The sequence below is a fragment of the Pteropus medius genome, unplaced genomic scaffold (genome assembly GCF_902729225.1).
Source record: "Pteropus medius unplaced genomic scaffold, Ma_sr-lr_union100, whole genome shotgun sequence".
Taxonomy (NCBI): Eukaryota; Metazoa; Chordata; class Mammalia; order Chiroptera; family Pteropodidae; genus Pteropus; species Pteropus medius.
The window spans coordinates 6,915,501-6,940,570 of NW_024340849.1; the positions used below are offsets into that span (position 1 = coordinate 6,915,501).

At 34.1% G+C, this 25,070-nt stretch overlaps 1 protein-coding gene across 1 annotated transcript in view; it reads right to left on the reverse strand.

Annotated features, from left to right (window-relative positions):
• The window catches only part of LOC120583474 (collagen alpha-1(I) chain-like), a 402,565-nt gene that overhangs the window by 265,358 nt on the left and 112,137 nt on the right, over positions 1 to 25,070 (reverse strand). Inside the window, exon 3 of the mRNA XM_039838938.1 lies at positions 14,970 to 15,034. Within this exon, the coding sequence (XP_039694872.1) occupies positions 14,970 to 15,034 (65 nt within the window). The remainder of the gene's footprint in view (positions 1 to 14,969; positions 15,035 to 25,070) is intronic.

Genomic DNA, 25,070 nt, shown 5'->3' on the forward strand with positions numbered 1-25,070 from the left:
TTGGTTCATTGCAATAGTTTCCTTTTGCATATTTCATGTAACTGATCTCACACGTTCCAAAAAACTTTAGGAAATATTTTCTTCTGTTTATTTTTGGAGATGCTGTCCAGTCACTTTTCAGTCATTGCTCTTTATAAATCCACAGAAACTGCATTTCCGATGCAATAATCTACTTATTGCTTTTATTGACGGAACATTTATTTTGTCTCTTTGTCTCTCCTCAACTTTTTTCCTGCATATTAAAAAACTATCTATCATGAAATTACAATAAAATCGTGAAAATAATTTTTAAATATTCAGTATAAATGTTTCCAGACTATGAGCTTTTTCACTTTTTGATTTTTCATTTCACTCTTATAATTCTCTCACTTGTTTCTTTTTTTTTTTTTTACCTTTTAAAGTTTCATATTCCATTTAAAGATAGTAAACCTCAGGATGAAAATATTGTGATCACATGCGTGCACACACACACACACACATGCACGCATGCATTTAATTCTTAATCAATAAGGATAGTTGGTTTAAGTAAATGAAGTGTAATCTATTAATTATCCATGATTTATAGTGCAAAGGGCAAGTGTTATTTAATTATGGTTTTATAATCCTATTGCATTTCACACTGCTTTTTATTGTTCTTATAAATTTTTCCAGAATCATATCATAACTTATGTCTTTATGTGTGCTGGCTTTTTTTTTTTTTTGGAAAACATCAAAACATGATAAAGTGGAGGAATAATCTCTCTCTGCACTTAGTCAATTATTTGAGTGTCATTCTTTTGAAGATTAGCATAAAATATGATTACTCCTAAAAATGTAAGTGATAGCACTGATTATGGGAATCCTTTGAACTTTCAAGGTCTCGTTTAAAAGTCATCCTATCTGTAACATCTCTGAAGTGGTAAAATTTCCAATATCTGGAAGGCCATACCCTAACTTTATTTAAAATATATTTTTATGTCATTTGTATCATAGCTAATTATATATCACCTTAAATTTTAATCCAGATATCTCCTCCAAGACACCTTGTGCAGGTTTGGCTAAATGCCTACACTCTTTGTTTCTTTGGAACTGAGTGCCAAATGCTAGTAACAATTCGCTGCATCAAATAGAAAAATATCAGTTAATGATTATCTCTGTCTGTTAGATGTAGGCATTTGGAGGATGCTTTTTTCAACTATCAATTCCCCACACATATCAAGGAGTTTGGCACAGAACAGACAATAACTAAATGTGACCGAAGTAATCCTTGGATTATGTTCTAATTTCTGCCTTCCAGATGTCAGTTAGGTTAAGAAGACAGTATAAAATCTCTTAATTTGCCTTATGTTTCCAGTTATAATAGAAATATATATTACACTAATCGGATATTATGTAATTGTTTAATTTTTTTACACTACACTGTCAACTACTTAAGGATAGAAACTGTTTCTTCTTTTAAAGTACTGGCACATATTGGTACCAAGTAAACATTTCTTGAATGAGGTAATGTAACTAGTAATGAGAAGATTGAGCAACATCTCTCTTAATGAACTGTAGGCATTTTCATAGCGATGCTATTCATTTTTGTGTTTTTCATGAGAACAACAAATACTTACTAAAATAATACATCAATTATGAGATTATATGTTGCCATAAGTGTAAAGCAACATCCAAATATCAGGATTTGGGGCTAGAGGGCAGGAAATGAAAGTTTAAGGGTTAGGGTTTGGGTTAGGAATCGTGAAGGTTTCCACTTAAAAGGACAAAAACTAACACAAAAAAATGAAGAGGAGAAATCCTGAAATAAAACAAAAAATGGAAATTTTGTGTCCTCTATACCTCTGAATGCTTCCTAACTAGCATTATTTATAATACACATAATTTATACAGATTATTATTTTACTCATAAAATAATATCTTTAACGTCCTTAAACTCATTTTTCCTTCTTGATATTTTTCACACAAAGTAAAAGCTCGAATCCATTTGTCTGAAAACAGTGTTAGTCAAGTCAGTTTAGCTGTTTAGTAACTAAGTGAACCACAAACATCGACTTGCCTAAACATATATAAGCACCTGTCGATTTCAATATGTTGTTCGTTGCTCATATTGGATATCGGCCACGATCAATTGGTGGGAGGTTTTTGTGAAACATCAACCATAAGTATGATAATGTTCCGCCTTGCTAGGTCTAAAAGAAGTCTGACTCCACTCAGGGTGTTATCCTATTGTGTTTTCCAATCTCATAAAACAGTGAAGCAAAATGAGACATTGATATCTTTATAATGGTCGGATGAAGACAATTCCTGGTGAATATACTTGAACATTTTGGATAATCAGGAGCTTTTTAAAATGACTATATGTCTGACAGCAAATCCATAAAACCGACATTTTTGTGTCAGTGTTGTGGCTTCTTGACTTTTAAATTCCAACATTAGCACATGTGGGTCAATAAATCTTAGTAATGTCCTCAATTAAAATGTCTACGCCCTTATTATGCTTACAAGAGAACTACTGCAAACGGTTTGCTGTAAAAGCAGTCTGAATGAATGGAAGCATTTTACCTGATGCATGCATGACATGGTCGTGTATGGCATAAATTATTAGAAGTCAGGTTAACGACTCCAACTAAGTTAGAAAACAGATACTCTATACAAAGATGCAAACTGGATGGGATTCCAGATTACTGCCTTTTCCAAGATACAGTGAAATTTCATTTCATTTTCACAGATTCACTATTTTTCATAGTAAATATATATACAATCGTCAGACCAATAATTCATGTATTTATGAAATAATCACCTACAACTTCTTTTTTTACATTCTCCTGAGGCGAGTCCATTCATTCAACAAATATATAATTAATTCCAACTATCTGACCAGTAATATATTAGGTCAGTATAGATAAAGATGAATAATAAATCAGTCTCACGACCTGGAAAATTCATGGAATCCTAAACTAACCACTTTATAAACTAAGTAAGATGATACAATATGGTATAAATTGTATAGAGGTATCTTTCAAGATACTGTGGGATCACAGAGAAAGAAGAGACTTGGTCAGTTTGTAGAGGTCTAAGAAATTTCATATGAGGAATGACTGAAACAAGACACTTGTAGAGAAATAATATTTCAAGGAAAATAAGGAGGGAGTATGGAGAGAATACATAAGGCAAAATTTCATCCAGAATATGATATGTTCCTCGGAAACTGCAAGTGGTATTAAGCGTTGTGAAAATGGCAGAACATTAGCCTGAGTAGACAGCCTGGGATGTGTATGGTTTTTGATATTGGTCTGCTGGGTGATATCCTCTAATATTAATACATTTTTATAGGAAACTATCTGTAGAGTCAAAAGAGTATAGACTTTGAAATCAGACAGACTAGAAACTCTGTTCACTATTAAAAGAAGCATAACCTAGTGGTTAAAATGAATGGCTTTTGAGCCCAAATTTCTGGGTTCAAATCTGGGCTGTGCCATTTTCCAGAAGTGTGGGATTGCATAAGTTAGTAAGGGATGATATGTGCGTGCTGAGCAGTTATCCCTTTCCCTCCCGTCGTCAATTGCACGGAGAGAGCAACCGACACAATGGGCGATTATGTTATTGTTCCCATGATTCACTCCTTTCTCTGTGTGAGAAGATTAAACAGATTCTTGCTCACAGTCGGGGGACCCTCAGGGTCAATGGGATGTGAGCAAATGTGACGTTGATCATGTCCCAGCAGAAGCTGTAGGAGCCATCGCTTATTTCTAGCTGCCCTATTTCCCTCTGCCCTGAGACTAGTTAACTTGGTTTTTCTAAAATCTGCAAAAAAAAAAAAGACTTTAGTTCAAAGGCAGAGCCACTGCAATTCCACAGCTGACAGGTAACCTGAAGGGAAGTGGTTGATGCCAAAAGTAAGGAAAACTGAAGACTTTAGGTTGAAAAGGAGCTCTTAATGACATTAGAGTCAATCACTTCACATTTTACAACTTTTCTCTGATCATTACTGTCGCCCTTACATAAACCAACCTGCAGCCTCCCTGGGCATTTCGTTTTCACTCTACTTATCAGATGTGCTCAAACTAATGTTACAGTGATTCATCTGGTTTTTCCTAGCTAAACTTCCTATTTCTGCTTTTAGAATTACTAGAAAGACTTTTTGCCTTCCTCTTAATATTTTGGCAAGAAAAGTAGATTTTGGAAAGTGTCTGAGAGATATTGTTTATGTACAATAACAGATCCTAGGCAAAGTCAGTGCTGACAAGTGCAAATTAATGGGTAAAATGTAATGCTATTTGGAAGTTTGTAAATGCTTCTAAGTTACATCTAATGAATTAATATGTTAATATAAACTATCTCAGGATGTCGAAGTATAATCACCTGAAAAAAACAAGCAAGAATATAATTATAACTATTTTAATCATATTATAAAATGCACATAAGAAGACACAGTGCATTTGCATTTTAGTTGAAAAATATATAGAGATGAGATTTGAATATTAAATCATGTTATTGTGCTTATGCAAATCAAATCCTATTTAAAACTTATTCAGTATAATGAGGAGTCTAATGTTGCTTTGCTTTTTAAGTATATACTTAAATGATGAAATTCCCATCACATTTTTTGACTCCTCTTCAAATTCTTTGATGTCTAGAATGTACTTCGTTTTCTTATGAAAATGAAAAGACTTCCTTGCCTGGTATTATGTGCTGAGCACTGAGATGTCTTTACTCATTCAAAAGCAGCTGTGAAATTCAAACTACAGTGATTTGATTCAGGAGAAACCTCACCCAATGGTCTATCAATACTCAACAGATTCTTAAAATATAAGTATAGTTTTATCTTGCTAATATGGTGTCTAGTAGCACAATACAAGTACAGTAGTCAGATTACAAAGAATTGCATCTGTACATCCAAGGTTAGATTATACGATGATTGAGGTTTTCCCAGAATTCTCTGGCACTATCTAAAAATCGCAAAACTAGAGGTAATCAGAAATATCTATTTTCCAATGCGTGGGAAACATATTTGGAAGAATCTTAAATTTTACTGATACAAGCTTAAGTAACATGACTTTATTTAGTATGAAATATTAATAAACAGTATAGTCGATATTATTTGAGGATATCTCTAATAATATAAAAAATGGGAAGATCCTTAAAATTTTATTCCTTGATTAAAAGGAATGGTGTTAATTTATTATATCTCATGTTCTTTAAAAAAATTAAGGCATTTATGGTATCAAAAAATAATATATCAATATATATGGCATTGACAATGATAAACTGCGATCCACGCTACTGTGTTTTTCAAACAATACTAAGAGAACTGAACTGTTTAAGAAATCGGTTTTGTCCTCAGGAGTTACTACCTCAATTACTGAATATACTATAATGTAAGAAATGTATTTGGCAATACAGTGAACCTTTGCCTCTTTACTTTTTTAAGATTACTAGGGATGCCATGCCAACAACATTTTGAATGTGTGATTACATGAACCTGTTAAGAGACAATTATAAATTACTTAAATATGAATTATAAATAATAATGGTGGCTTTTACATCTCAATAACTGAAAGTAAAAATTCTTAATTTTCAGAAATCAGTTTCTAGCTACCTCGACAGAGAAGATCACCCATCTATTAACATCTGGATAATGTCCAGAACAGCTTCACAAATCGATTTGCCAGCAGTGACTTCCCAAAGTAATCTGATTGAATTGAAAGAGAGAAGAATTAAAATGAATGAAGGAAGAGGTGAACTATCTGTGTTTAATTTCGAGTTTCATCAGAAATCGATTAACTAGCTGACTTTGGGTCCAAAAGAATTAATTATACTCAGTCCCCAGGATAATTAACAACACTATGGCCATCTCCCAAAATATTCATTAAACAGTTAGGAACAATATGAAATTCAAATTAAAATTGAAAAAGAGATTAAATAGAAGTAGTCATCTCTGAAAAGAATCATACTACATCTGAGATGAAATCATTTGAGCAATACAAAATATGGAAATACATTTTGTGTTACATTTAATTATCATTAATTCCAGAACTGCAAGCTGGCAGCTATTTTAGGCTCATTACAAGGACTAAAACGGGATAGAATGTTAATATGAATCTATCCTCATTGGAATAATGGGAATATGCTTCAAAGTTAAGAAGAGTTTAAAAATAAAGTTCAGAGTTTTGGTTAATTCCTCACATTTTCAATTAGAAATATGCATTATACATAAACTGCTGACAATACATTGATTAGAACACAGTGACAAAAAAAAATCCACCAACATTTTTTTTCTCATAAAGAAATTTAAAAATATATATGGTCATTTTTAAAATAGATTTTTTGCTTTTATGTTTGTAGATTTAAATTAAGTCTCATGGTATAAAATGCCTCTTGTTTTCAGTTAATGAATCAAATTTGAAAAGTAAACATCGCAACTTCTGGAGAAACATCATTTTAGTATGTTTTATAAAATAGAATATTATAGTCAATAATAGACTATTATAATATTTGGGCCTTGCTGATTATGATCTCCCCATCTGGCTGCAGGCATATATTGTGTTTCAGATAAATATTGCACAATAATGATAACGCATGAACACGTGAAATCATACATGCATTAAGTGGCAAGATACTTCCATCGCAGCCAGACCTGGCCAGAATAGTTTGTAGTTAAAATGTAAAATTTCAATCTATGAAAAAATGCTAGTGTAACATATTTTAAAATTTGATGTTTATCTCTATTACCAAGAATCAGGTTTCCAGCTCCACAAGTTGTTAGTATGGAACCGACTTCTCAATTCATTATAGAAGAAAGCAACACATATATTGTATATGTAAATACATTTCATATATATGTGAAAAGTACATGTGGTATAATATTTTCTAATAAACTAAACGTTTTTAAATATATTATTATATTTTTACAATAAAAATTAAATCGCGCTCTCCTCACAAGCAGAACCAAGTTAGGGTTTGCAGTTTGAAAGTCACAGTCGTGGAATGTGCATGTGAGTGTGTGTGTGTAACTTGTACGAACCTTGTGAAATCCTTTTTAATATCCATTAATTTCATTCTTAAATCCAATACATGTATAAAGGATGCACAAACGAAGAGATGACATTTTCTAACAGAGGGCAAACTAAATCCTAAAATGATCATTTTTTAAAGCGGAAGCAAGATGGAATGTGAGAAAGGATGAGTGATGTGGTGCTATTAGTCCAAATAATGGGGACTATTTACACAGAAAACATCATCCTTAAATTCTCCAGGTAGACAGGTGAGAAGAAGGACACAAAGGTGAAAAGGCTCTGCTGTGTTCTAAGCAGAGTCAGCGGAGCTTGGAGTTTATAGAGCAAACCTCCAGTTTGGTACCTGAACAACGAAGGAAAAGCTTAAGCTCATCTTCCAGTCACCAAGAGCCTGTCTTCAAACACAGTTCATATCTGAATTTTAGATAAAAAGGAAATAATCTGAAAAATATCAGAAAAACTAAGAAAGTGTGAAAATTGAGGGTTTTAAAGCAAAGTATAACGACAAAATCTAGGGAAAATCTTTTTGAAATATCAAGAAAATATGGGATAAATCCAAGAAGACTCCTACGCCTAGATACCACTAAAATAATTTAAAATTATTAAACTAAACTGAACATATGGTAAATACATATCTATGAAAAACTGGAAATTAAATGTCTACAGAACAAAAGAGGAAAACTGCACTGTAACTAACCTAGACCTCTGAAAGGAGAAAATGAGAAACACAGTTTTAAATTTTCACCCTAACATTGTGTTTCATGTTAGATTCTAGAATGGGCTCAGAGATTCCAGTACTTCTTCAAAGCAAAGACTTAATTCTCTATCACAATATTGATCAGACAGGCTTAAGAATTTCATATCCTGTTTCAAATAGGACAGGTGGAAGCATTTGTGTACTTTTTAGACAGGAACCAAAAAATATTGTCTTACTTGTAGATTATTTTCTTTTTGATCTTTTTTTTAGTTATAGAAGCATCAGTTTGCTTTGCTTTTTCAAAAGGAACACTCCTAAGCAACCTAACTTAAAGTATTTATTGAAAGTATATGGAAAAATTATAAAAAGTGATAGTTTTTCTATCTCCATTTTTTATATTTTAAGATTCAGCTATCGTACTAATCCAAGGGCACTGAGCATATATGGTCTTATTTTTAAAAAGAAACCATATGTGACAGAGATGTAATGAAGAATGTATATTTTCATTTGGTATTGGGTGGCTTAATGCATCTGCTGGCACCAGGCACTGTTGCTAGGGAAATAGGTAAAATTTTAATTTAAGAAATGATTTCCACACTGAGACAAATTTATTATGCTGTTGAGTTGCCTGAATTATCAATTTTTAAAATTTTAACCAGAGTTATATTATTTAAGTCACACAGCAGCTGAAGTTATAAAATGTATAAAATATACAAATGCAGTTCATTTATATAATAATACTTTAACTTTTTAATCACACATATCTACAAATGCATGCTTTATTGTGCATTGAAACTGGAAGGCATTTTGTAAGCTCTTGTCATTATACAAGGTCATATTTTATTATGGTCTCATTTCTGAATAAATCTGCTTTTGACCAAGCCTAAAATTAGCAAGTGAAAGCCAAGTGAGAATGAACATAATTTTGATGGCGTAAAATTAGTGAAAGATACATTCTGGAGAATTAGGTATATTCTGTGCAACACTCTGCAGCTTTATATGCCCTGGTTCTCAAAAGGGGAAAATCATCACGGGTAAAAAATAAATGGGAAGAAACCCATTGAAATATAAGCTTAAAAAAATACAAGTTTAGTAACACAAGGAAGATTTGAACAGCATATTATATTTCCTACAGCCCGTGTCATGTTCATGTCCTTAGATATGTCCTTGGATCTGTTCCTCACCTCTGTTCCATGCTATCCATTCTAGAGTCTCCACACCCTGAACAAACACCTCTCCCGGTCTCAGTGGCTTCACTGGTATTATGACCCTGAATTTCATAACGAGGCATTCCCAGGCCAGGATTACTTGTCATTTACCATCAAATTTGGACAACTGAGGATCAAGAACGTCCAGGTGGACCAAATGGCCCCCAGCATATTCTGCTCCCAACGTGTAACAGCAGTCCTATGCATAATTAGTAATCAATTGCAGTTAACCCTCCCAAGGCAATGTGTCACCTTCCTGACAGCTGTACCCTTGACATGAGTTATCCAAAGTGTCCTTGGTCCCCTGTACCTTATAGTGAAAATGAGTTGGTTAAGAAGCTAGACTTTATGAACTCTTGTATATTTCTACTTCCTGTCTTTGCCATAAGTGCCTTTCTACAGAGATGGTTCCCCGACTCTAGTCGGAGCTCAGATTACATGTATTTGGAGTAGACTTGAGCCCAGATTAAGAGAAGAGGTAAATCCAGATGGATCCATAGCTTGAAGCAGAGCCTTCAAACTGAGCTTATCCTCGATCATCCGACCCAGGTAATCCAAAGTTTCATGAGTGATAAATGATGTATTTAAGGATACAGAATTTTTGACTTGGTGTGTTACACAGATAGAGTGAATATAGAAATCCATATCTGGAAGCAAGATGCTGATGAAGGAGAAACCTAAAGTGGTCAACAGCATCAGACAGGCCCAGGCAAGTGAGCCCTTTGACAATCAGAGATTCCTAAACCACTGGATTTTGGGGTGGTTTGTTATTCAGTCAATGCTAACCCCTATTTCAGGAAAAAACAAGATAGTTGAACCTATTCTTAACATCCTCTTGCTATTCTTCAACATAAAAAAATCATTATTGTATAGAAATGTAAGAAAGGGTGGAGAATCAACGAAGAAAAACATGAAAGAGAGAAGCAGAAAATTATGAAAAAATGGTTGAAATATAAGGAACCAGATGGTTTAAGGTAAACGGTATCTAGAGTGCGAAGGTCATTTGATGAGAGGAAGCAGCATGGACAATGGGGAAAAGAGGGTGTGGCGAAAAGAAAGTATAATTAGAAAGGCGGAGGGGAACGATGATTAATATTAGTGAACATACTGTGAATTTGGGCTGGAAAAAATTCATTTAATGATGTTTTAAAATATCATAGAAAAAGTATATTGAAACAAGACTGGTGTAACTAAATTTTTAGAGCACTTAGAATTTATAAAATCCTATGCCAAGTCCATAAAAATGCCCAAATTTTCTCCCTTTAAGTCTAAAACATAAATTCGCAAGGTGTATCACAAATATTAAATTAATGCAAACGGAATAGTCAGTCGCATACAAAATAAATATATATTTTTGTACATGTTCTTAGTCTTATTCCATAATATTTTATTTTATTTTATTTTTTACATGGTAATCTCTATAATCAACTTTCTATTATGCTTGGGAGAAAAAAAAAAAACACAACTCAATTTCCTGTCCTCTACCAGACAAATCTCCCCCTCTCTCTCATTCTCTCTCTCTCTCCCCTGTCCTCCTAGATAGTATAATGTGTTTTAAAAGTATTTAAACACTTGTGTGTATGTAGCCTTGATTGTTCTTCTTCTTTTTTTTTTTTAAGTTACTTAAATAATCGGTTATCGATGTGCTACCAGAATCTTTCTTCCCGTAAATTGTGATGTTTTCCAGTGATTTTTAAAAAGTAAATAAGTAACAAAGAAACTTAAAAAAATGCATTGTCCTACCGCTTTGGGATTTGGAGTAATCATAGCGAAAATGCTTTGCTGGCTGACTTCGTGTTTTGGACTGTGCTCTTTCCTCTGAGCACAGTCATAAAATTGCTTTGCCATTTTTTTCAATTACCAATAAAAACCGTCAAAGGGACAAACTCAAAAGTTAGTTGTTAGCTGAAGTCAGCTTTTTTATTTATATTTGGTAGACATATAGTACTTCTATCATGTAATATTCCAACCAAGACGTCAGCAGCCAAGCAATTATTACCCTAATGACACATAATTCTTTACATATTCTCATTCACCTGATGCCAGTACAACCCATTTAAGACAATTCTAAAATAAGAAATACTAGTCATTTTCAATCACAGATGTTATTCTAGAGAGAACAACAGACCACCATATCTGCAGCCCAGCATACAACATCAGCGTTTGTCGGTCTCACAAAACTGTGTTCATTAAGACACTTTCAGGTTGCTTCAGTGGAGTTAAGTAGCTTCTGTGCTGCTGCGTTAGATAATAGAAAGGTTTTCTAATGACAAATATGTGGACGTGTAGCATCCATTCTTAATCATTAGTGTCAATAGCAAAAGTGTTGTCACCTGTGACCTGCAGTATTTTCGGCATCAACCAATGATGCAAAGAACAGGGAAACACAGTGCAGGATAAAACAATGACGCTATGGAGGAAGAAAGGAAAACTGGTGATACACCATTTACAGAATTAAAGGGTACGAGGGATGGAGGCGCAGAGCCTAAAGGAGTTCTACCCTGAAAGAACGACTTGGGAAATGCATTGAACAGCAACCTCGTTTGTCAGCATGTTGTCTGAACTGCACTGGGATGGGAAATATTGTCATTTGCTTCCCTCTGAATTTCAAAAACTCGTAGGTACCTGGATGAGGGAACAGACTTGACACCAATTCAATCTCCGTAGTTTGAATACACGGAGGCAAACAGTATCCTTTGTTACACCTTCATTCTTACTCATTTATATGTGACCTGTGATTATATGAAAGCAGGAAAATCCAAGAAGCCAAAAATATGTAGTGTAAAATGCCAATTACAAGCAAGGGCAGGCTTTCATTGTTGCGATGAATTACGTCTCCGCCTGTTCTCTACACAATGGAACTTTTGTGCACCGTCCATTCAAATCAAGGGACATACAGTGGTTTAGGAAAAGGAGTAGAAGCTTTGGAACAAAGGCGAACAAAGTGCAAATCACGGGCCATTGTCAAGCTGTGCAACTTCTTCTCCATCAGTGAAATAAAGCTAACAATATATATTTCACAGGATTCTTGGGTGAAAGGAAAGCAATAATGCCATCCAGTCTATGGTATTTCGTTATAGCAGTACAGATGGGCTAAGACTAATCCCTATGCCCCTTTGGACAGGCTGTCACACAGGAGGTTATGTCTACCTGGTTGGCCTTAGATTGTGTTAGGACAAATAAATAATAAATGAAAAATTAGAAAAAATCTAAAATTGAATTTTAAAATGATTAGTTAATTGACAGAAAGTTTACCTTAGTGAAACCAATGGAGTCCAAAAGAATATTTACTAATAAATAAACTTATCACATTTTTATTTATTGCTCTCCCAGATATTTATTTCTCAGGAAGTTATAGGTTAAGCTTGGCAGTCTAATCACTATATTTGAACATGTATTAAAGACTCAGAACCCTATACTTTGGGGAAATCTTTTCATACCACCAAGAATATCACAAGTGCATTTAGCTTCTCTAGCAGGGTTACAGTGGGTCACCCTGAACGTATTAGGCCAATTCTGCATCGTTTGTGAGAGAGACAAGGAGGGAGACACAGAGAGAGATCATAAACATACAAATAATGCTTTCGAGAAATAAATCTAGTAGAATTCCATACCCACTGAATTTATTTAAGCCTTTCTTCAGAGGGTTTACATTTATAAAAATTATAATTGCTTATTTATTTAGCAATAAGAGATGCTAATTGTTTCACTATTCTTGTTAGATTTCATATAAATAAGGACACTATTAAATTGAATGCATGTATAGTAATGAGAATTACAAGTGTGCAAATAAATAATTAACAAATGGCTCTCTGATGGGAAGAGTGTGTATATGTTTATGTACACATTATTTTATTATAAATTTTACCAATGTTAAGAAAATTTATCATAAAATTTTTAAATGATATTAAAATATTTGTTAAGATATATTATAAATTTATGTCATTTGGTTCCAGAGAATATTTTCATTGATATTTGTTGAACACTTGTTTTAGTCCAAACAAGTATTGCAATTGATATGAGTGTGGTAGTGACACAAATATTGTTTGATAGTTTCCTTTACTAAGGAGTAATATGAAAATGAAAAATAAATACAGGTGTTGAAATTTATCTCATTTGTTAATAATGTGAACAGCTTTCAAATACTGGAAGAATATTTCCTTAATTATTTGTGTTATTCGTAATATGACAGCTATAGATACACATATTTTGAAGTTTAAGATTAATTAAACACAGCTTCTTAACATTTTCTCCATCATATTTTAAGTGTAGACAATTAGCAAAACAATAAGTCAAGTCCGATTTACAGTATTTGTCAGTTTTGAGATATAAATGCTGACATCGTTGTTGATTTGTAGATACCCACCCGATATTACTGAATGTGAAGTTAAGAAGAAATACACATTAGAGCATCATCTTTTAGTTGCCTACTATGAGGACTCAAAAGGTGAAAATCACATCAAGAGCATAAATAACATTAAAATGCAGCAAAACAATCAAGAAGTGATGAGCATTTACATTTTAACATAATTTATTCAATTATAAATTTATAATATTTAATTTCCAATAATGGCTGTGTTTAACCACCAGCTCACAAAAATTCCTGAAAATTTTATCATCGGCCTTCCCAGACTGGTACAAGCTAGCTTTGGCACACTACTGAAGACGAAGAGAAACATAAACACATCCTGAATAACTAGAGACAGTAACCGTGATGTGGTGTGGTGCGGTGTGGGGAAGACTGGGGAGAAAATACTGTCTTTAAATATTTGAAAGAGTTTATGTGGAAAAGAAACTGTCCTGGTTCTGAGTCTAGGAATCTGTAATTCAATCAATGATGCAGCTTGTAATTTAAGAGAGATTATCTTCAATTTAATATAAGAACCAACTAAAAAAAAATTAATCCTTACAAATGTATTGTGGACAACTAGTTTTAGCTATGAAATACAGAGAGCTTGAAATTTGTCGCTCCAGTATTCCAACAACAACAGAAATGAACAGATTTAAAATTGATAATTTTTCTTGGCTACATCAAAGGACCAAATTCACACAATAAACCACCACGACAAAATCTACAAACCCAGAGGAATCCAGATAATCGCAGTACATCTTCTTACCTGGAGCAGAAATCACTGGAGCCCTAAAGTAGTAAGATGCTTAAATGGCGATATTGCGGATAAAAATAAAAGCAAGTAACTCCTAATGGCTGCAGTCTTGGAAGGACTCCCCCCCGTTTGTGGGGTTTTCCTTCATGAACTCACCAGGTTCTCACAAACGACAAAAAAAGAAGAGACCATCCCCTGTATCTCTGGCAGAGCTGAAACCAGAGCTGTCTCCATTACAGAAGCCTGCTCTCCAAGGAAAAGACCAAAGCCTTATGCCAGCTGTGGAATGTATCCTCACACTTCAGCACAGTCTAGTCTTCCTATTTCATCTAAGGGGGAGGAGGGTGGAAGGGAGAAGCTATCTGACTAGAAAAAACAAAAACAAAAACAAAAACTTATGAAGTTAACAACCCAGAGACACAGATCCATTAAAAGGCTGAGATCTAATCATCAGATTATAAACTGCACCACTCCCCAACAATTTACCATTTTATCAACAGGGCTTTGGTATAATAACTACCGAACGGCACAGCCCATTTCTGAGGATGAATGCTTAGGGGAGCCCAAAGCCAGGAGGGGAGAGAGGACAAGAACACTACGGACAATTTGAAGTCTATGGCAATTTCAGTTACAGTAAATATTAAAAAGGCCAAATGCTTATCCAGATTAACATAAAACCTCACACTAAAGGAAAAATTACCTGATACAGGCTTTCAACCCAAAATTAGAAACCATGGTAAAAGGTAAGAAAAAACACTCTGAATAGACAAAGCCAGCATAGGTATTAAAAGTGTTAAGCAGGGAATTTAAAATAACTGTGATAAATATCTTCAGGGTTTCAGTGCATGCTGACCACATGTAATAATAAATGGATACTGTAAGCACAGACACGTAAAGAAGCATAAGAAAATGCTAGAAATACAAAACTCTGCAAAAGAATGAAAAGTCTCTTTGATAAGCTTACCGGTACTGCATCTGGCCAATGAAAAAATCCGTGAGCTTGATGAGAGGACAGTAGAAACTTCCAAACTAAAAGGCAAAGAAAAAAAAAATTAAAATCTTGGTACATCCAATAATTATGGGACAATATCCAAAGGTGTAACATGCACTTCAAATCCAACAACATGTAAACAGAATTTTACAGCATGACCAAATGGGATTTATCCTAGGAATGCAAGGCTGGTTCAACATTCAGAATTTGATCAATGTAATCTACCACATTAACAGGCTAAAGTTGAAAATAAATATGATACTATCAATTGGTATAAAATTTTTTTTTGACAAAACCTATAACATCCCTTCAAAATAAACTCTCTCGAGAAACTATAAATAGGTAGTGATCTCCTAAATGTGACAATTTCATAAATTATTTCATAAATCTCATGAATTTTGTAAATTTATGAAAACCCACAATTAACATCAGGCCTAATGAAGAGAAACTAAGTACTTTTCCCCTAAGAGAAAGTAAAATAAAAAGATGCCCCTCTCACCAGTCTTATTTTAGCATAATACTGTAAGTCCTATCTAGTGCAAGAAGACAGGAAAAACAAGGAAGGTATACAGATTGAAAGAAAGATATAAAACTTTTAAGAAAACTATATAGAGAATTCCAAAGAATCTACTAATAACTGCTGGAGCTAATAGCAAAGTCACATGAAACGAGGTTAATATATAAACATTAATTGATTTCCTAAACATGAACAACAAACGATTGGAATTAGAAATGTTAAAAAAAAAATGCCATTTTCAATAGTACCAAGACAAATGTCATCTTTAAAAATGAATCTAAGTGGCGCACGTGCGTGTGCGCGCGCACACACACACACACACACGGAGAGATCTTCCGTGTTCATGAACTGATAGATTCAATACTGTCAAGCAGTCAATTCATTCCGACTTGATCTATAAATTCAAGTATTCCTATCAAAATTTCAGCATTTCCCAGAAATTTTATAGATATTGATAAACTGATTCTACATTTTACAAGGAAAGTCAGAGCCCTAGAATAGCCAACACAATACCAAAGAAGAAAACTGGAGGATTCACGCTACCTAATTTCAAGCCTTTCTCTAAAACTACTGTGATCAGCAAAGAATTTTATTGGAGAAAGACCAGACACATATTTCAATGGAACACAATAGAAGCACAGAGAGTTCCCCAGATAAATATCAGCAACTGAGTTTTGACAAAAATATCAAAGGCAATTTGATGGATACTAGATATCCTTCTGAACAAATGGTGGTGGGAAAACTGGATGTCTTTATGTGGAGAAAAAAAAGAATCTACACCCAGATCTTGCAGTTTCACAAAAAAGAATTCAAAATGAGTCAAAGACTTAAATGTAAAATGCAAAATTATAAAGTTTCCAGAAGAAAATATGGGACAAAGTCTATATAACTTTGGGTTTGGTGATACAGCAACAAATGAGCAAGCCCTAAAAAAAGAATGGATATTTTTTAAGCTTACTAAAACTAAAAACTTCTGCTCTACAAGTAACACTGTTAAGGACAAATAAATTTGTAAATGACATATCCGAATAAGGACATACATTGAAAATATACAAAGCCCAAAATAAATATTCATTAGTCCACATTGATATAAATAAATGATTGAGTAGATAAATGAGTAAGTGAAGGACAATAGATTAATCTTTTATGCAGAATTCTGAGTAGTATATAGGATACTCAACCTTCAAATGGCAGGAATGTAATACCTGTGTCAAGTCTGGCCTGCACAAAGCAACTTCCTTCTGGAGTACAGTGTAGGAACGGGTCGGAAAGAATACTTCACAGTGGAGATGCCTGACAAACGCCACTGAGCCGGATAATCAAGATCAACATCAACAGTGATAAGTCCACAGAATGGATACTTGATACAATGTGATGAAATGGCATTTGCTTCCACAGTCATCTCTCAAAAACCACATAATCTCTTTCTAATCATAAGAAAAATGTCAAGCAAATTCCAACTGAGGGGTATCCTACAAAAACATCTCTTGAGCACTCCTCAAACTGTCAAGGTCATCAAATATAAAGAAAGTCTGAGAAATCGTTATAGCCAAGAGGAGCCGAAGAAACGTGACAACTAAGTGTGACGTAGTTTTCTACACCGGATCCTCCAGCAGAAAAAGAACGTTAGGATATAATCCAAGAAGGTTAGAATAAACTCTGGACTTTAGTTAATACTGTACCATCATCTCTTCATAAAGTGTAACAATTGTACCATGCTGATGAATGATGTTAGTGATGAGAAAACTGGGTGTGGGTATATGAACAGTTCTCAATTTTAATGTGAATTTGAAATAGCTGAAAAATAAAAACTCATTTAAAAAAAAACAAAGCAAAACACTGTACTGTACTCTGTAGTTCCCCAATACCGAAAATTTTCAAGAAGCTATATGATTGGACGTTGAGCAATTTCCAAAAATCAGTGCAAACTTGGACTAATTTCTCGATATAATGTTTTTTATTATATTACAAAGTAAAGTCTTCCTTTCATTTACTTGAAGCTCAGTATAGTTTATTTGACATGGTGTATAAAACGCTGATAAAGTCTCTACCCTTGCCTCATGATACAGAAATTCACGATATAGAAAAATAAGACATTAAAAGACTTTTCGTTAAAATTTCAGGAACCATGCGAGGTGTTATGCTAACGTTGGAATCTTAGTAAGAGAGGTAAACTGAGCCCAGCTTCCGGAGGACGAAGGGCTTTTGTCAAGAGATGGTTCCCGATTTGATACATGAAAATACGTAGTAACTTTTTAGGCGAAGAAGGGAGGAAAAGGTGCTCCAGAAAATAAATCAGGAGGGCACGAAGAGTGGTGAAAGAGAATTCGAGCAGCTATAAGCCATGGTGTTGAGGGGACATTCACACCTGCGGGTAGGTCGACGGTGGGCCCTACCTGTCGTGTTAAATAACTTGTATTCTACCTCTGTGTTCAAAGAGATCTGCTCTCTAAATGTGAGTTAACTTTTCCTGTCCCCAAGTATAACTTTTATTCTAAGAGTTGCCATAATAATCAAAATAAGTATTTTCCCTCTTCTGATTTGATGTAGTTGTGTAGTGTGAACATTTTGGGGTAGAGTTTCACTAACATCTAGATATTACTGCAAATTTGCTTTCAGGGATGTATACCAGAATTGCTGATATGAGAATAAACATACATTTTCTCATTTGAAAGAACATATAAGATTTTGTTTTCGTCAAACAGAGGAAAAAATCAGGGCACAGTGGAATTAGGCAGATGTCATTCATTCATTAAACAGTCTCAATCAATTCCTTTTAAGAACAAAGAAATGTGGAAAGTTTTTTTCTACATACATATTTCATATTCCTTTAAAATTCTTAAGGCAACAGTACATTTATGCAAAGACATTTAAAAAATCTTTCAATTGATTTCTGCTCATGTGCACAGAATGCAAAAAATGTAAGGTCCTTGCACAATAGCTAAAATACCAGCTACTGATTTCATAATCTAGAAAGGTTTACCTAGACAATAGTTTTCACCACACATGCTTGCTTCCCATTACTTTCTCCATGTGTTCAAATAAACATTAGATGCATAGCTATTTTTCTAATTGTAATTTCTTAATTAACTGAATAGAGACAAGCACTGCAAATGAGCATCTCATGGTGTGAAGAAAATATCACCCACCAAGTAACACATCCTCTACTAAGGTGATTAAATTAACAGAACTGTAATTAAAGGAACAGGAACTGTTGGTTTTGGCTTTCTCTTGCATTTCATAAAATGATTAAAGGCCCTCTTAAGCAGAGACCTTGAACTGCGTTGGTATAGAATAAACTGTATGATAAAGGTTATTTTCTTAACATTTATCTACATAATGGTAACCACTATAGAAAACATCTAACATACACACTCAGAAAGAAATAAGCTCTGTTCATTGATGTCAAAGCAGAAACACACATATCACTTGACCACAAGAGCTGCACTATGATCTGTGTAGAATATGTTGTTTATTATTTGATAACAAATATATTTTCCAAAACAACTGTCTTTCATAATTTTGCAAAATGCTGTTTAACTCTTTGTGATAACACAGTTCACTGAGAGCAAGTTACAGAGTTGTATAGATGGGAGTTTAAACAGTTTATGGCACAGATTAAGTCACGGTCATTCCAGTAGAGAGAATGAGGAGGTTTATTGATCGAGATCATAGATTATTTTCAAAAATATCTGGTTTCAAATATTGGCTCTGATGACTTTTTCTGTTGAGGATGCACTGGAGGCAAGCATTCATCAATAACTCCCAGTGTGTTTTCCACATGGTACATTCTTGTCTATGGGGGCCTAGACTTTGGATTACATAGAAAAATGTTGGCACTAGTCATTCAGCCAGTGGATACAGAAGTCTCTGCTTTGGCACATGCTGCATTGATGTCTCATGCCTCTCATTGGTCTTCCAGAGTTGTGGTTATATACTCTATCCGTCGAGACTATACTGACATTATTCAACTGTGCAAATTTACTAATTGAAGCTACCTGAACTTTGTGTTCTCTGCATGTAAAACTCAATAACAATTACGTCTTAATATGAGTCCCCCCAAAAAAATCTTAAGGAGGATTTTGGTGAAAAAGTTTATTTAGGAGGAGATTACAGAAAACAAGCATGAGAGAGTGAGGAGAGTAAATCAAAGAGCGAGAAACAAGCAGTAGAGCATGTCATAAGCACAGAGAATTAAATTCCACAAGACTTCTGAGGAGCTTTCGAGTGCCTCCTAGAACTGTCCTTCTGTGGAGTGTGAAGCTGAGAATGTATCTACTAGATCTGCTACCTTCGTTCATTACATCCTGCTAAGCTCAAAGACACTTAGTTTGTTCTGAAGAAGGAAACTGTCAGTGTGCATCTGAGCTCCTAGGAACTGTCCACAGTAGCAGTCGTTTTTATTGTCATTATTATAATGATGCTCATTTTTATTATTCCACGATGAGTTAGATGAATTACGTAGTTTGAGATAGTTCATCTTCTACACATCCTCTTGCATACATTGAAAATAAAAGACCTTTAATCTGCTAGTTTATAACCTACCTCACATATAGACTGTGCAAGATGGGAAGGAACGGATATAGTTTATAGCCCATTTTTATCTCCTTGCTAACAGTCATAAAAAACTAACAATCCTCCTTTAATTCCCACTTCTTATTGGCTGTGTTGATCATCTATATCAGTCTCATTAAGTTTGAGGAGCATCATATATTCTGCTTGTCAAAATATCTATATGAAACCCTCTTATTACCAAATAAAGTGCTCCCTCTCTTTTTGTTTTTTCTCATTCTTCCTTTCTCTTTCTCTCTCCCTTCCTCCCTCCCTCCCTCCCTCTACAGCCTCCCTTTGTGCAATTTTGTATAATGCCTAACTACACCATCATCGCTTAGGCGCTGTTCTCTGTATCCTTCCTTTTCTACTTCTGGCAGTGTGCTACGTCATTTTTATCTCTTTTCTCTCGCATATAGTACACATTCAGTCACCTATTTTTTTAAATTACGTTATTTTCCCCTCTAAATTCTTCTCCTTTTCATTCATTCTTTCATTTGACCGTATTTCATCTGTTATGCTAGGGGCAGAGTTTTATCCATCAAATATGGAAGACTCAATCCTGCTTACTTATATTGTCTTCCTGGTTTTTTGTCTGGGACAAGCAGTAGATTACTTGCTAATCTCCCTTTTAAAAAATTCTAGTATTTTTATAATATTTTGCAACTTTTTATATACTGAATGGAAAATATTGAGACATGATTTATTTGAAATAAGAAACAAAATTTATATAGATGTAAAATATAGCAAAAAGGACAATGATTGCAAAGTTTATAAGTGTTTCAGACCTAACAGATGAGAATTCTTTACTTATATATCTTTATTCCAGTGTTTTTGTTTTTTATGCTTCATTGCATTTATGTTTTTCTTTATGGATATTTTTAATGTTTGTTGACATATGACTTATACAAAATATTCAAATCTAAACTATAAAACTTGATGGATTTGTATTTCATATCCATGTTAACACAATTGAGATACAAAACATCTCTCTTGTATTTTTTTATAATTTTTAAAATTGCAGACATATTAAAATAAATTATTGCATAGTGATAAAAATGTTTTCAACTCTTAATGATTTAAATGAAGTATGGATTATTTCAAAAAAGTATCTAAAGTTTATACTCAAGATTAATTTTTTATATTACACTTTCATTTAATTTTAATCTGATTTTAACCATTAGCAGTCATTTACTAATTTTGTATTTCGTGTTTCCTTTAGAGTTCTAGAAATATGGGAAGCCCTTTTAAAAAGTTCTTTTCACTGAAAATATTCACTGTTAAATTTTAGATATACCAATTCTAAGGTCTTCGTTATGAATATTTATTCATACATACATAAATTACTAATTTAAGATAGAAATGTTTGTGCTTATTGATTAGAAAATTATAAATATTTGTGCTTTTTTGTGTAGAGTATATTAGAAATTATTTTAGTTGCTACAGAATGCCGTATCATCTTGCTAGCTTTTATACAAGAGGATCTTTCTAAAAATCGTATCTAATCTAATTTTTATTACTTTTAAACTTTTAAAAACTTTTATTGCTACCTTATTGCTCACAGAAAAAAGTCCATTCTCGGCATTGCATCCAAGATAACTTTTGGTCTGGCCCTCAAACTAGGCGTTTTGTTGTTTTGAATCTCAGACTAACAAATGCACCTAACTTTCTAAGTAAAATAATTTTTTTTCAGTTTTTAGCATATCCTGTTTTCTACGTTACATATGTTTACATTGTATTTGCTTTTTCTTTGGCCAAAGGCTCTCTCTCTTCTCTCTCCCTTAATGTAAGAAGCAAAGCATTAAATTATATGTGAAGCCATCTTTACTTAGACAACTCAGTTTGCCACTTTAGTCTGCGCCCCCATGTCATACACTACCTGTCCAATATTAGGTTACAATAATTTATTTACCTGATGGTTATTACTAAGAGAGTATCAGATAACAAAGAGAAAGTGTGGCATTATTTTCATTGGCATGTCTAGATGTTGGAATCCAGTGTGCTGGTTGAAAAAACAACAAATGAATACTTCCCTGGGTGTTAATGAATTAGGCTGATGTCCTTCCAGAGTTATGTTGGGCAGAATTTTCTTCATGGAATGTGCGTTTCCTTCTTGATTTTCCGTGTAATTTTGAATAAAATGTGTATCTAACCATGAAATTGTTTGTGACAAAAAAATCTCTCATCTAAAGTGGGTCATGATAAAACTCAGGATTCTAAGGATGAAAGAAGCAGATCAAAACGGCAGCATTTCTTGCATAGAGTTCACTTCTGAACTTGTTTTCTAAGTATCTGAATTAATACAAAATGTCTGGAATGATAGGAGATTAGGTTCTCTGCACTAGCTAATCCTTTGTGAAGTAAAAGCATGCCCAACTGTCCTTTAGTTCAAATCAAAGACCTCAGACATTTGGTGAAAGGCAGGAAAAGGAAAGCTGCTTTGATATGCTAATGATTCAATGTGTTATTCATGAAGTGTCACTCACCCAGGACTGCTGGTATCAACTGGAGTCAAGACAACAGTTATTACATTCTGTTTTATTTAATTTCCATACTTTACTTGAAAAGTGAATGTGAATGAAGAGAATGTTAATCTTTGTTTTTGAAAAACAAAACATACCAAATCTTCGGGGAAACAATAGATCTTTTTTTTTTTACTTAGACCTATTTCACGTTTCTCAAGGATCTATCATTGTTGGCAGAACTGTGTGTTTCCATTCCTAGCATGACCCATTGCTTCCACACTCTAGCCAGTTTTACTGAATGAATGTGTTTGATGCTACACTGTAGACCGATTTCTACTAATAATAGCTATAATTCGTTGAATGCCTTCTGTATTAGGTGTTTTGTACACATTACCTCTAATAAGAAGAATTACTAGAAAACTGAGACTCAGAATATACAATTTTCCATCATCACAAACATATGTGGAGAAGGGGTTTAAACACGTTTACCTTTTTCCAGTGACCATGACCTTTCACCATGTGGGTTAACAGAGGATCCTGCAAGGTAGCGTGACAGAATTCCTGCAGTGCCACCGTCTCTGCAGCAGGCAGACTATGGTGAAAGGCATTCTGGTCCTTCCAGTTTGGGCACATAAAGGAGCACAGTTTTTGTTTATATGACATTGACCAAAGCGATTCCCCTGTTTACCACAAACTCGGAAGAGTGCTGGAGAGTTCAATTTTCCCATTAGCCTGGAAAAACAGAGCTGTAAATATTTGTTAAATAGTATTGATGACTGCTGCACTAAATTATGTCTCAAATGTACTTCGAAATCTTGTCCTATTGGTAGCATACATAATTTTATAGCCACACACACAAACACACATATATATGTATCTTATAAACTTCACAGAAATAAAACATGTCATAAGAAATAGTATGTGAAAGAAAATCTATGTGTGATATACATTCCCAACACTTTCGAATAGCGGTCTTTGAATACTGTTCCATTTTTCCTATTTTATCCCCCGTCTCGTTTTGCCCTTTTTTAAAAGTGAAAATTATTTCTTATTCTATGTCCCACATTCCAAATAATGCTGACAATATGCTGCCACATTAACTGCCCTACGGTTCTGTTATTCATTTCACTCCCATGCACATAACCTTCGAAAGTTTCTCATGTACAGTATGATTGGTTTGAGGACTAAAAGCAGGCCTGTGCTTAATACTTCCTAATTTTGGTCAGTGTGGCACTGGCACTCATGTATATGGTTGGTTACCATGGTTTCTGAAACCCTGTCCCCTTGTGGTTGGCCAGTGAGAGAGGCTCATGTGCAATTTGCGAGGCAGATGTGAAGAAGATTCTTGAATGACCTTGGTAATCACACAGTGTGGTCTCCATTCACTGCTCCATAAACTCCTCTCACTTTCAAGACAGATTTGACAAAACCTCCCCAGGTTCTATCGTGCTGTCCTGGTGTCTGCCAGATGGAACCGCAAGCTCAGATTCTCCTGTACTTTCTGGCTTTCTTACCTGCATTGGTCTCTGAGGCTAGAATGCTTAGTGACTGTTTCTCTGATAACTCTATGATATATCCCTTTGCAAATTTCTCTCACAGCTCCTCCCACATTCCTGTGGATCCTTTATCAGGCACATGTGATATGTGTTTTCCAGACTGACTGCAATTTGGCATAACAGCCACACCTCTTCAGCCTAGCATGCATGGTCTTCCACACTCAGGCATGACTGTAGTCTATACTTTTTTCTTATACCTCTCCTTAAACAGGTTACACTCAAAATGGAGTATTTAATGTACAAAAACCATATCTTCCCGTACCCGACATCACAGTTCTGCTCATTGGTTCTTCCCAATGATTCTCCTCACTTCCACTTCTATGTATGGCATTCTTACTAATTTTTCATGAGCTATTTTAAATGCTATCTCATTCTTGATATTTCCATAATCACTTCATATAGAGGTAATGACTCTCTTTAGATATTCACAAGGCATCCCACATACCTTCTTTATGTATGCATTACCACATTAATCTGGTCCTTAAAATAATCATATGCATACTTAGTAAGAATAAAAATGGGAACCGGGATTTAATATTTCTTGTTTTAATTAGTTTGCATTTCTGGTTTTGTTGATGTTGGGCTGAGATTTTGGTAGTTGTTATAGTGATTTAGAGTTCTAAAAAGGAGAAACATTTTTGAGATAATAAAATAATTTTTACGCTTGTCACTTGTATAATTTATCCCTAAGCGAGAAATATATTGTGGTGTCAGAAACAGCAATTAGATGTAAAAAAGGAGGAATCGAACATTAAACACATTCAAGGTTTTCACAAGATTTGATGTAAATTTCCATCTTGGAGTACATCGAGTCCTCTCTCTCTTTGAATGGAAGAGTCACTTTACAGATCTTAGTTTAGTAGTCTCTCAGTATTATCTGATATGTGATCAATCTTTCTCAAAACACTCTTTTCGTTACTTCAAAATCAAGTCGTGGGTCAGTTATTTTCAGTCTTGGCTAGAATCTGTATTAGGCCTTCGAATT